The 13,894-nt window shown below is 36.3% G+C and overlaps 1 protein-coding gene across 1 annotated transcript in view; it reads right to left on the bottom strand.

Moving 5' to 3' along the window:
* Positions 1–9,155, bottom strand: part of LOC578275 (DNA topoisomerase 2-alpha) — a 28,977-nt gene extending 19,822 nt beyond the window's left edge. Inside the window, exons 1-13 of the mRNA XM_030973708.1 lie at positions 8,675–9,155; positions 7,248–7,478; positions 6,595–6,682; positions 6,121–6,184; positions 5,549–5,694; positions 4,940–5,037; positions 4,433–4,645; positions 3,715–3,888; positions 3,091–3,192; positions 2,197–2,334; positions 1,719–1,775; positions 1,041–1,280; positions 368–604 (exon numbers count right to left, since the gene is read on the bottom strand). Of these exons, the coding sequence (XP_030829568.1) occupies positions 368–604; positions 1,041–1,280; positions 1,719–1,775; positions 2,197–2,334; positions 3,091–3,192; positions 3,715–3,888; positions 4,433–4,645; positions 4,940–5,037; positions 5,549–5,694; positions 6,121–6,184; positions 6,595–6,682; positions 7,248–7,478; positions 8,675–8,713 (1,827 nt within the window). The 5' untranslated portion in view covers positions 8,714–9,155. The remainder of the gene's footprint in view (positions 1–367; positions 605–1,040; positions 1,281–1,718; positions 1,776–2,196; positions 2,335–3,090; positions 3,193–3,714; positions 3,889–4,432; positions 4,646–4,939; positions 5,038–5,548; positions 5,695–6,120; positions 6,185–6,594; positions 6,683–7,247; positions 7,479–8,674) is intronic.
* Positions 9,156–13,894: the final 4,739 nt, after the last annotated feature.

Genomic DNA, 13,894 nt, shown 5'->3' on the forward strand with positions numbered 1-13,894 from the left:
CAGATTGAGGAGCAGGCAGAGAGACAGACAGCAAGACAAATACACAGACAATGAAGGAGAAAGAAGAAAATAAACACAAAAGATACAAAGTAAATGCTTAATGCAAACACGTCCAAGACAGAGTAGATGATAATTACCCTACACAAAACATCTATACTGCAGTCAGTCAAACCTGCTTTAGTGACCACCTGTGTAGAAAGACCACCTGTCTACAAAAACCACATTTTTTGTTTCCCTTGAAAAATGTTTCGCATTCAAACATGTACTAAAGGAACCTGTACATAAAGACCACCTGCCTATAAAGACCACTTGTCTTGGCCCCTTTGGGTGGTCTTTATAGACAGGTTTCACTGTATCACCAACCTACCTTGACGATGGGAGTGATGAATTCTTCCAGGAAGTTTCTCTGTAGGAGATGAGGCCAGTTGCTATGGATGAAGTTAATAAGGAGACCCTTGATGTGAGATCCATCTTGATCCTGATCAGTCATGATCATCAGTCTTCCGTAGCGCAGTGACTTGAGGGATTCAGGAGAATCATACTTGTTCTTGTATTGGAGACCAAGGATCTTGATGATGTTGTTGATCTCGGCATTCTCCATGATCTGGAAAACCAGACAGATGCATTTATTTAATCAAACAGTGGTTGTGATAATAATCAACAGTCATTGACAAAGTCCATTTTATGGCAGCAAGTGAGTTCATAAGTGCACCTTGTATCCTTCCAATAAGGCTCAAACCATAGCTAGATTAGATAGACCCACAGCTATCAACATTCAACTACAGAATTAAAGGATCATCATAAAGAGCACTCTTGCTTTGGTTATATATATTGGATGATGGTTAGATAAAACTACACTGAAAATTATAGCTGCTGTATCATATCAACACCGCAGAGCATAAGGACTGAGAACACACAATTTTTGGAAACTCCATAATCCAGATGGAACACTAAGCATTTTCCAGAAAACACTGAAAATCTAGAAAAGAATCAGGGAAAAAGAACATAATTATCCTACGGTATATGTCTTGAATTCTTACCTGCTTGTGAGAGGCCTCCCTGACATTTAACAGCTTTCCCCTGAGTGGGAACACCCCATAGTGGTCTCTGCCGACCACACCCAGCCCGCTGACCGCCAGGGACTTGGCGGAGTCTCCCTCGGTCAAGATGAGAGTGCAGACAGAAGAGTTCTTGCCCCCTGCACTGTTGGCATCGTCTAGCTTGGGGACACCCTTGATCTTGGAGTGCTTGGAGGTGTGGCACTTCTTGTCCAGTTGACTCTGTATGCAATCAGTTGTACCAAATTAACATGAGTGGTTGCAAGCTCATTAGATAGAGACAGGTATGATGTATAAAACGACTGGCAAGTCTCAATATCCTTTTCTTACCTTTGCAGAGCTACACAAAGGCTGACTTCGTTCATGATGTACCTTTTAAATCTAAATCATTTTAAGTGCCTAGACAGAACATTAAAGATACATTTAGTTAAAATTGTATTAATTTGCCTCAATGTAGTACCAGTCAACATGTGCTAAATAGATTTGTGATAAAGGTTACCTGATGGAACAGCATTAACATGAGACAAATCTATTCTCAGACAGGAGAAATGTGAAGAAGAAAAATCAACAACAATAACAAGGTCTTAAATATCATCTATTTTTTCATTTTGATTGATTAAAAGCAACGTTAGAACAAACATGACAATGTTTTCCCTTTACCTGAGCCTTGAACTTCATCCATGACAGGATATTCTCCACGATCCCACAGTTGGCAGCCTGAAATAAAGAAGAAACAGAATTTCAATTATTTAAACATATTTGTGGCTTACACCCAGTAAATAAGATTGATTGATCGATCTGTATGGAAAAACAAGTCAGAAAAAATCTAGGAATTTGTCCCAGGAAGCATTACATTTATAAACAGATTTTCTTTGAATCACAAGATATATTATCTCATGTTTTTATAGTGCATTCTATATAAACATGTACAAACTCCATTTCATAGCTACCGTAAAAGGCTGACGGTTTCAAGGCTACAAGTTTGTACCCATATGAGAAATTATCAAGAAAGCAAAATGGAAAAAAGGGAAAACTAATTTGTCTTTACCACTTTGGTAGATTTTGTTCATGTGTGAGAAAATCAAGAGAGGTGAAGTGTCAAAATGAATTACAGAAAGAAGAAGAATATTTTTCTTACCGCTTTGACAAACTTCTCGCTGAGCTTACAGGTGGAGCCAAACTTCTTGATCTGGAGGGTCATGTTCTCCTTGGTCTGTGAGTCAAAGGTCGGATTCTCTATCGCGCAGTTAACAAACACCCAGATATGACTACGGACCTACAGGAATGAATCATACGTATGGAAAAAGAATATAGTAAGTTGGTGGTCTTTTCCCTAAAAATAAAAACAATATTAATAATAATAAAAAATATTCTCGGTTTTTACATGTCTCTAAATCACATCCTAACAGGTACCAAATTATTGTCTGGTAGGAGAGTGGCACATAATAATATAATAATAAATGTAACTTATATAGTGCCAAATCCACTCTGTGGAATAATGTCTTAACAAAGGCATTAGTGCTGGGCTGGGATTTGAACCCTCAACCCTTGGAATGAGAGTCAAGCGCATAAACCACTATACCACAACACCTAATTGGTCTGGTAAGACTCGTATCTATTGCATATATGTTGTACTTGATCACAAGGGTGACATTGTCTGTATATTACCCAGATACTACCATGCACTAAGCATATGAAGGTGTTTCCAAGGTTCTACAACACCTGCTCTAGAGACACTTGCTCCACAGTCAATCAAGGCATTAACCAAATTCAAAACTTTAGCCCTGGACCAAGAACTCATCCTACACCCAAACCACACCAAAATCAAAACAGAAAAAAAAGCCCTGAGTTGAGGCTTACCGTAAGACAGATATCTTCAAAATGTAAGAGCATTGAAAAGAAGAAATATGGGTTGGGAAGCGGGAGATGAAGGTATCACATGGAAAATGATAAGATATATAGGGCGAGTTAAAAAAAAAAAATGAAGAGAGTGGGAAGGAGGAGAGGTGGGGGAGGGTAGTGATCTTCATACCTGGAAAGGTTTGATGTTGATTCCTGCTTTGTTCTTCTTCTTCACTGTCTGGATGATTTGATTCACTATCTGATCTGATACGTAGTCTACATGACGTCCACCCTAGATAACAAATGACAGCATTGAAAAAGTGAAACAAAACAACAATCAATAAAACACATTTGAAGGAGTGCAGGATGCATCATTTACATAAATAAATTAAACAAAAGCCACTTCCAATCGACTTTAAGTTCCTTTTACAATGGACATTTCAAATCTACCATTAAACAAGAGCCTAGAATTGCTTGGCTGCTACATGTGAGTTGCATTCATTTAAGAATTCCCTCAAAAAGAATATCTTGGTTGTAAATTGGAGAAAAAATTATGAAAATGAACTTCAGATTTAATTTACTTCAAAAGAGACTAATTCACACAAGATCTGGTAAGCAAAATAAAAATGATTTGTGAATGAATGACTAGTGGGGATAAAAATGGAGTTTCTGCACATAACAGAGTCAGCTAAGCATATTTATCTATCTACATATATTATAGATGGAGTATTGTGAAGCGTTTTGAACTTATGTCATTTTATTTGGCAGTTTTGAGGGTGGTTTACTCTTCATATCGAAATGAGGCTTTACATACCTTGGTTGTGGCAATGCTGTTGACAAAGCTGACTTGTTGAAAGCCTTTCTCACTCAGACAGACGCACACCTCCCAGCGAGGATTGACCTGCTCGTGAACGAGCTTTAATCGATTTCCAGTCTCATCTACTTTATCCTTGATGTAGAGGTCTACATAGGATTTGAAGCCATTCACCTGCAATACATCAATAAAGACATATTTCAAATACATTGTCTCTCTTTAAGGTCAAGATATGTGACTATATACATATATATGTATAGAAAGCTAGCGGGTTAACCCCAAGTCCAGCAAAAAAAGGGGGGGGGAGCTCTTATTGTGTGCCATACCACTTCATTGTTTTCATGTCAAGTCATTTGAATCATTTCATTCTTTTTTTGACACTTTTTTTTGCAGATATATGTTACATTTTTTCAATGTTTTAGTCAAAGTAATATCTGGTGTACTATAACATACTACAAAAATATAACAATAGCCTGCATTTTTTTTTTTTTTTTTTTTTTGGGGGGGGGGGGGGTGGTATGAGACTAATGCCTCATTATGTATCATAACCAACAAACTGTGTTCTCATATACTACCTGACATTTCCAGAAATTGTTTTTATTCACAAGGCAATATACTAGCAACATCGAGACAGAGGAAGACATAAAGCCTTTGAGGACTGAGTTTTGTTCGTGACTTGGACAACGGTTATCAAGATCTGAATATATTGAATACTTACAGGAAGACGCTTTCCATTCAAGAAGACCTTGACACCTTTGGAGCCTCCTGCGAGATCATACGCCCTGCGGGTCAGTAGGGCCATGGTATCAGCATCAAGTTCAGTCATCTTGAACTTTGACAGGTCAGGGTTAAAGGTCACCTCTGTGAAGTCAGTTCCTTCAAACGGAGTGATCTTGGGAGAGGTCGTCTTGGACATGTTGTTATGCCATGACTGAAGAGAACAAGAATGACATGTTATGGTCAAGATATGTACACTTTAACAGTATAAACCTGGCCTGCACAAGGCAGAAATCATTGGATTACCTCAATGCAAGTGAGTGTGTCATGAATGAACAACACTCTCCATACTATCAGAAGAAATAATAATCATGTATCTTATTAAAAAGGACCGTAAAATGATATGCCTATTCAGTCTTTGAATGACAAGGTAAGATACATAATGTATAATCTTAATTCTTCTTTTGTATCCATCTTCTCACAATAAAGATAATTTCTGCATTCTTACCTGTTTGAACTTCTTCTTGTATTCTTTACAAGCTGTCACCACAGTGAACTTTGTGCTGAAGATATTGCACAGTTTAGCTCCATATCCATTTCGACCGCCTTTTGAAGAAAACGAAGAAAAAAAAAGATTTTGATTGAACAAATTAAATAGCTTTTGTGGAAAAATAGGAATAGATGACATAGAAACAGGTTGTCATCAAGATCTATTTTTGCAAGTTTCAACTTCTTTCTAAATTTCAGCATGTATCAGCACTGTAGAAACCTACCTGTTACTTTGATCTTATCAAAATCTTGAAAAGAATAATTTCATAAACTACACAAACTCTACTCATCATAATCAACATCACGATTAACCATCACCACTTTTCCCAACTGCATACATGGCATATTTTAATTTTTTTTTTCAATATTGGTAGATTTTGCAAATTTATTCATCTTTAAAAAAATGGCATTGTAGCTATGATGTAGACTTTGGTGGTGGGCAACTATTGAATTTAGTGCAAATGAAAATCTCTGTTTGTTCAACTTTGCAGAATTCTATGTATGTGAACACACTCATAAATTAAAATACTACAAAGGAAAGAAAAGAAAAGCAGCTCCACAAATCTACCTGTGACTTTCTTCTCATCGTCATTGTAGTTACTGGAGGTGAGGAGATGACCAAAGATCATTTCTGGTACAAACATCTTCTCTCCCTTGTGTTCAACCACTGGGATACCTTTCCCATTGTTCCAGATACTGATCAGATTCTGCTCTCTGTCAGATTAAGAATTAAAACAATTTAAGAATAGATGGTAAGGAAAAAGGGTATCATTTTATCACAATATAATTGCATAAGAATACATGTTTCTTCATCCCTTGTTTTAAAGGCATCGTTTAACAATGTTAAATCTGAGACGCATGGCCCTACATTTTTTCATTGTCTGTGATATGGTGTAATATTGAAGCCCTAAAAAAAATTGCGCTTCAAAATGATCAAAACCGTTTGGAAAACGAAAAATGAAATTTCAATTTCCAATCATAAATATCTTGATAATCAGACAAGTGATCGGTTTGTAAAAGTCAATGAGATTCCTGACTGACCTAAAGGTTTATAATTATGATTGCAGCATGAGCTAAATCCAGGATTTTGTTTCAGAATCTGAGGCAATGTTACAGAGTTACTTGTATTATATTACTTACTTATCCAATGTGATTTTGATACAGTTCATGGTCGGATCTCTCTGCTTGTTATCAGCTGCGTTCACTGTCAAAATGAAGAAATCAGAAAATCTTGTATTAATAGATCTACACAAGACTGGCAGAACTAATTGAGCAGTCTGGCCCTAAATTTAGAAAACTGAACAATCGGTGACACTACTGCTCGAGCTCTATTGAGTATAGTTTGTTGGCTTCTGGCAATAGCATGGGTAATGTCTTCAGCTTTACATCTTACATTTCTTACATAATGCAATGATCTCCATCAGACTTAAGCTAATGAACAACAACAGGCAGACGTTGCCTTCCTGACTATCAGCTTTCTGTTTTTCACATGTGCAAGCAGAGCTACAACCCTCTCATAAAAATAAACAGGAATAATATTTATTTTGTAGTAATTACCAGTCTATTATTCTATGTTTCATCATTAAACAAATAACTATTCGATAGTGAACTCACCTAGAATTTCATCAAAGATCTTATAGAGGCCTGGTACATAGGTCACTTCTCTGTTCACCATAACACCATCATCGACTACCCACATTGTCTATATCAAACAAGCAAACAAATGATATGATTGGCAGTTAGTGTACATACAAATGATTATGAACTTTGATTTGATGTGCAAATAATTATAAAACTGCAATGCAAATACCCTCTCCATGTATATAATTCTCTGTACTCAAAAAAGGAAAATATTCTTGGAAAAGATTTTTCTGACATAAAGGAAAGAGCAAAGTACACAAATTGTTACACATATCGTCCCTATTTTCACGAAGTGACGGTAGTGAGGAAAATCGTCACGCAAAGTGAATGCAATTTTTTTTTTCACTACCGTCACTTCGTGAAAACAGCGACGATATGGCTACAATATTCAGAGATAGCACAAATTGTATTATTCATTTGCATGTATGCAAGAAAAGGATAAAAAGATAGGGAAAATGTAGTGAACAGTGATGAAAATATCATCCTACTCCCCAATAGTCCCACAGCAAGCATGAACAAAATTACACATGCAGTTGTGCAATAACTTTTTTTTTTTAAATATTGTACTTCTACTAGATAGCTTAGGCCTTCACAATTTTCTACAGTTTTAACAATGTATTACTCACTTCTGTAAATGGTTCTGTAGACCCAATATAGGTATCTGGACGGATTAGGATATGTTCCAACTGACTCTTCTTCTGATAGATGCGTTCCACGGACAGCTTCTTCTTCCCACCTGGCTTCCCATCTCCACCACCCATCTCTGGAAGATCCGCGATGTCATCATTTAAGGGCCTTTTCTTTGCAGCTTCTTTCTTAGCAGCTTTCGCCTTCTCCTTCTCCTTATCAAACAAGGTCTTAAAAAAGTGAAAATAAGATGACACTGGTAAGAGGTCAGCGTTTTTGTAATGTAAATCGAACCTTTACCAATTATCATCAGGAACAAGTGAAAGATAAGCAAATCGCTATTACTCCAGTTGCAAAATCTTTCATTTCTTGACAGATTTCAAAGTGCTTTTTATGAAAAGAATAAAAAAAGAAGAGACCACTAGTGAGCTTCGAAGCCACTGCATTGTTCGTGGGTAGCGGGAAGGGGTGATTTCGAACACATTTTAGGTTTTGTGTACCTGCCTCTTCATGCAGAGCTATGGGTGCCAATTAAGGTGATATCAATATCATATTTTACATTATCATCTAGCCCTTAAGCTTAAGGCTCATCATTTACTGACCTACAAAAGAAGAAACACACATGTCAAATAATTTGAACACTTAAAAAGACTTCTGTTGAGCAACCTGCAACATGCAATCCTAGAAAATTGTCTTAGTGTAATAAATTAAAGTGTACTGTCTGTACCACCTATTGTGTCTCATCCACAACTTAATACATGTAGAGTAAAACTGTTTTTGCCCATTTTTGCCCATTTTGCATCTATTTACAAACATATAACAAGATAAAATCTTAGACCCAGCTAGCCTTTGGTCATATGTAATGTAACGTATTGTACTTTATTAATATTAAGGAAAAGTATATCCCATAACTAACTGCACCTTGCACAAAGCCCAGAATGTCCGCATAGATCTAATTTGAGATTTTGAAACTTCATTATCAGTTTAAAACTTTCAATTTTATTCTTGTTTTTTTGTTTTGTCTTTCCCAGAAAGGAGACATTCCCACTTACAGACATTGCATGTGCAAGCCAAAAAGTCTGTTCAATCTAGTGAGAAGGGCTGGCCAGAAAATACATAAAAAACAACCAACGATTTTATAGACAGCCTGTCAAGATTCTCCACAAATTGCGGAAAATTGAGCAGAGTATATTTTTTTCTGCCTCTTTAAATGCGAATTGAATTTGGCATGAATATTCATAATTGAATGAAACATACTATAAAACTAAAACAACAACAAATTAATCCTGAAGTGCAACAAATTTTAATTTTATATTACTATTAGGCTAGGGCCTAGTAGGTCTAGTAGTATAAACAAATATGAATCAGGTCTAAATCTCTGAATAAACATTCTAACATAACATTGCAATGCAATATGAATACATACCACCCATTTCAGGTCAAGAGATCCACCTTCATCCGCCATCCTTGTACAGAGAAAAACTGCTTTTCCCCTAAAATAGTTCAAACCAGTTGGTCAGGATCAAAAGTGCAAGCTCAAGCGCAGGCCCAAGCTCCAGCTCCAAGCGTCCGCTTTATCCCCCAACGAAGCTGCGGAAGTCTCCCGACTCAATCAGTGAATGGACGCGGACTCTGCGAAGGGCTTTGTTACCGGAGACAGTCAGTGGAGTTTTCGGTGACAAAAGTAAAAGCCGAAAAGAGAGGTATAAACCTCCTAATTCATACCTGAGTTGTCCATTTATAATATTTAAAAGCCAGTATACATTCCTGTTAATGTAAAGTTTGGCCAAATCTCCAAGAGATCAACAGACTAAGCATAAATTACGGCAAGATTGACGGCTTAAAAACGATCCAAATATGCGTTGGACGCCATTGACAAAATCGCAGATCAAACAAGCTAAAGTTTTCATACAATTCGTGCGCTGAACAATGATCTCGCGCGTGTGCCGTAAAGTTAGTCTATTTTCAAGCAAAAATATTATTTTATAGAATTTACTCTTGCATTAATTAATAGTTAGAAAAGAAACATAACTAAATTGTAAAATGTATTTAAATGCAGTTATAAGAATTTAATGAACGAACACTCATTTACTTTTTTATAATTAATAAACTGAATTTAAATAAAAACAAATATTTCTGTAAACTTAGAAAAAAAGAAAAGCTTACACAAAATTGAAATGAGCAGATGAATCCAAGGGTAGTGTATGGTGTTGGTGATGTTCAATAACCATATAGAGATCTATAATTCTCTATAGATTTATATGTCAATTGATTGATTGATTGGTTGAATAACAAATCTAAATAAAGTAAGCTTAATAAAGTTAACCCATGAAAGTTTGAGAGCATATTTCCTCGTCTTTATAACTCGTCTTTCTTGTAGTTCACTTAGTTTTTATCATTGCCATAATTTTTTTTTTTTTTTGCATTGTAAATGTGTAATGATAATGTTATGCTCTATGTGACATTTGAAAGAAAGACGAATAAATATCTTATCTTATCTTATCTCATCTAATAACTCACTCTCGACTAATATCCGAAAAGGGCGAAGTATAGGTATTGATGTCGGGAAAAATCAATATTCCTTCATTCATCACTCAGCTAAAGAGAGAAAGAAAGAGAGAAAAAAAGGAGCCTGGAGAGAGGGAGAGGCGTGGCAAAAAGGACAAAATATACAAGAAAAGTGATGTAATATAGGCGTACTATACTAGACTAGAGTCAAGAAATCATTGTGTTCAGCCTTTTAGTAGAAGCCGGGGAAGGGGGATACTCACATTATATCAAGACATACGGGGGTGTGCCGCTCTAATGTGTCAGTTTTTCACAAAAAAATGCCTAAACATGGGTCTTTTATTTCGAGAAATATCCCCCCAAATGACCCATAAAAATTGGGTTTCGAGGCTTGAGCGGCACGCCCCCATCCAAGCCAAATCTGAGCACCCCCCCCCCCCCCCCCCCCCCCGGAGTAGAAGTTGGAGGAGGAAGAGGCCAAGGAGGAGGAGAAACAGCCAGTGGTGGATGCAGGCCACCACCCCCCCCCCCCCCTTGAGAAAAAAATCATGTAAAAACACGTGATTTTTACCTTTTTGGGGGGTTGGGCCCCCCCCCCCCTGCATGGCGCCCAAGGGGGGTGCACAAAAGGACCAAAAAAAATGTGCTCACTAACCCCCCCCCCCCTCCTTTCATGACCGTTCCCTTCTAGTAAAACACATTCTGCTTATATTGGACCCAACCTACGATGGGTATGACTGTCCAGAGATCTGAGATTGAAGACTGCCCCTTTACCTCTAACCCTGTATGCGTATTATTCAACATTTACTTTCCGTTACTGATCTATTTCGACTCGTGTGGCAACTGAGAGAATCCCTTTATTAGCCATGGTCAAAAATGTGTATGATGGATTCTTTACATTATGGAGGGGGAAGGGGTAGCCTACGTACGACGTCGTCTATAAACAATGTTGGTTTCTTATCCGGGTACCGTCTGTTGATGGAGGGGGAGGGGAAGCCACGAAAGAAATTGCAAGGAAATAAAAGTACTTTTAATATGGAAAGGGCTCCTCCTTTTTTCATGGATAATTATAAACTAAGGACCAACCACTGAAATGGAAAAGAGTCACATTTTTACCTCAGTATGGGAATAATCCCATTGTGATAGGACTTTTTGGTTTTTGTTGGAAAGGGCATTTTTTTTATCACAGGGAACTTTATCGACTTTGGAAAATTGGGGGGGGGGGGGGTCATGGAATACACTTGCCTTCATGGTTTTGCCATTTAATAACATTATAAATGTTCAAAAATAATTGAGAAAATTAATTCTAAATACTGATGTTCTCCAGATCTGCAGAGCCATCTAGAGTGTACTGCCATCTACGATGATTCACCGCCTATATTTTTTTATTTTCTATTATCTATAGGCCTACATCAAACATGATTTTTATTTTCTTCAGAAACTCTTTATTGGTTTGTCAGACATCAATTCGGTTCTAGTATAGAAATGGCTCATATCCAAAGGGTAAACCATACTTGATATTCCAATGTGAAAATCAAATTATTATTTTATTATCATTCATGTTTGCCTATAAACTTCATAAGCAAAATAACCAAATAGGCGTAGTTATTCAAATAATTATTTCTGAAATCCTCACTCTTGGAATGTTTTACATTTTGAAATCTTATTACCAGCCCATCAAAATAGCTATTTCAATCAATTCACGGTTAACAGAATTTTCTATATCTGACTCATTCATTGATCATTTTGTACGTATGTTTGTTTGTTTGTTTATTTGTTGATGTTTTTCCGTAAGGTTCTATCCTTATTGTTAACACTTCATCTGTATAGAGCCCAAAGAGGTATTATCTCCGTGTAAAATGATATGATATAATGCACTTATGACCCCAAACAGATGGATTAACTGATCTGTTTTCCCATGGAGCTGTTTTTTCATGATTCTAGTAACCCATTAACTAAATTAACAGAACATAAGACGGTTACTTTCATTTAATTGTCAATCATCAGTGTATCATTTAAATGTCTATGATTTTGGTCGAGTACTTTTTTTCAGCATTAAGCAAACAAGGGACAAGGGCCATTTTTTCATTTTGAACTTTGACCAATACAATTAAAACAATGCTTGGAAATAAAGGGGAAGAAAATATCCAGCAGACTTCGTTTCAGATTGCGATCTACCTTTTCCGAGATAACATAACAATTGTCTTATTCGATGTTCATTTTTTCTATAAAGCCATCGAGGAAACTGAGTCACGACTTCAGCCATGCACTTGAATGTTTAAATTAATATGGATCGAGGGACAAGTCATAATTTTTGTGTAGTAAAACCGTAGATCAGGAAATACAATTTCGTTTTTTCATCTTCTTTTCTTGTCCAGGCAGTATAAATATTATATTCAATAAGATAACGGGCATTTGGTAATAAGAAACTTTCATTTTGTATTTATGTTTTCAAGGCAAAGCAGTCGACGCGAAGCAGTTGGAATGTTTGGGGCTCAGAAGAAATTTAGGGGCGTTCTCCACCCAAGTCTGAATTACCATGCAGAGGTATTTGTTACTAATGTCTATAGGTCATTATCAAATTGTATAAGAACACAACATATCCCTGATGAACTAGCGACAAGGAAGCAATAATTTGTCGAGAACGAAAAAATATGATGTAAAAGAAAACAAAGAAAAAAATGAACAAAATGGGATGGGGAAATATTAAGATGATAATTATGCGACGATACTAAAAATGATAATGAAAAAATAAATGACGAATAGGTGGTGGTGATGATGATGATGATGACGATGATGATGATATGAATGGTAATGATGATTGATGATGATTGATGATGGTGCGTGGTATAGTGGTGGCGGTAATGATCGTTGAGGATAGTGATGAGGTTAAGGAATGATGATGGTAATTATAATGATGATTATGATCGTAACAGTTATGATGATGATGTAGAAGAAATAAACGGGAAAAGAAAAGAAAAAGAATGTCTCAAAAGTAACATAAAAGTGCTCTTTTTTTGTCGGTCCTCTAATTTGTTATTTCCTAGAACAACGAATTATTTTTTCCACAAGTACGTGACCCTTTAAAATCCCAAGTGGTCTGTAGCAAATTAAGTTATCAATCACAATTCTGAATCAAGAGCATGACAGGGATATTTGTCATGCTGGGATACAACATCACATCGATTTTATCATATGGGATTACATGCCAAAGCAAACACAGGGCCAATGAAATACTGAAGACTTCAAAGAGATTGAGGGAAAGAGGAGGTTGACAAATATTATGATCCTGCGTTGGCGCATTTGATTTTGAGAAACCTTGCGTGTTATCGATTCGTCATGTCCATGCACCCGTGTTTTTTCTTCAGTACAAATATTGCAATGATATAAAGATAATTCCATCGGTGTTGTACACGCTTCGATAGCTTCTCTGATATAATACATGTATTTGTATTTCGCCATTCAAGACTACTTAAATCAGCCGTAGAAATAAAACGATCACTCGAATATTTAAAATGGACGGAAGACGAGTTTGATAAAGGATCTTCAATTTGTATGTATCCATTATGGTATAGGCCTACATAATGAATAAGCAATATACATTAATTGAATTGAATAGAAAATGACATTTATTTCCCTGAAGATCATCGACATTAGCTTCCTGAGGGTTGAATTAAGATAGACCTTACAATGTGAACATACATGATGACAAAATGTACACACATAATAATGTATTCCAATGAAACAGCAAGCATGGATAATTTGATTTATATTTTAAGGTCCTAGAACGGAAAGGAAGAGGAAGTGAAGGGAGAGGAAAGTGAAACACGAGATAGAAGGGGTAGAAAGACGAGCAAAATAACTTAAAATAAATTTTAATGAAAATAACTTAAAATTAGTAATTATAATGTAAGTAAGCCAGCAAATACGTATATGATAATCATTTTAATCAAGGTTGTTGTTATTTTTTTTTTTAACTGTCATGACGTCATAACGAGATACTATTACACAGTTTTTCTCCGACGACCAAGCAAGGTAATAGGAGGATATCGAAAATTATTTAGTACTTAAAGAGTATAAAACAACAAGGACACTTTAACGATGATCGTGTAGATGGTTAACACTACCTCGAGCTTGG

The sequence above is a fragment of the Strongylocentrotus purpuratus genome, unplaced genomic scaffold (genome assembly GCF_000002235.5).
Source record: "Strongylocentrotus purpuratus isolate Spur 01 unplaced genomic scaffold, Spur_5.0 spur5_scaffold_7, whole genome shotgun sequence".
Taxonomy (NCBI): domain Eukaryota; kingdom Metazoa; phylum Echinodermata; class Echinoidea; order Camarodonta; family Strongylocentrotidae; genus Strongylocentrotus; species Strongylocentrotus purpuratus.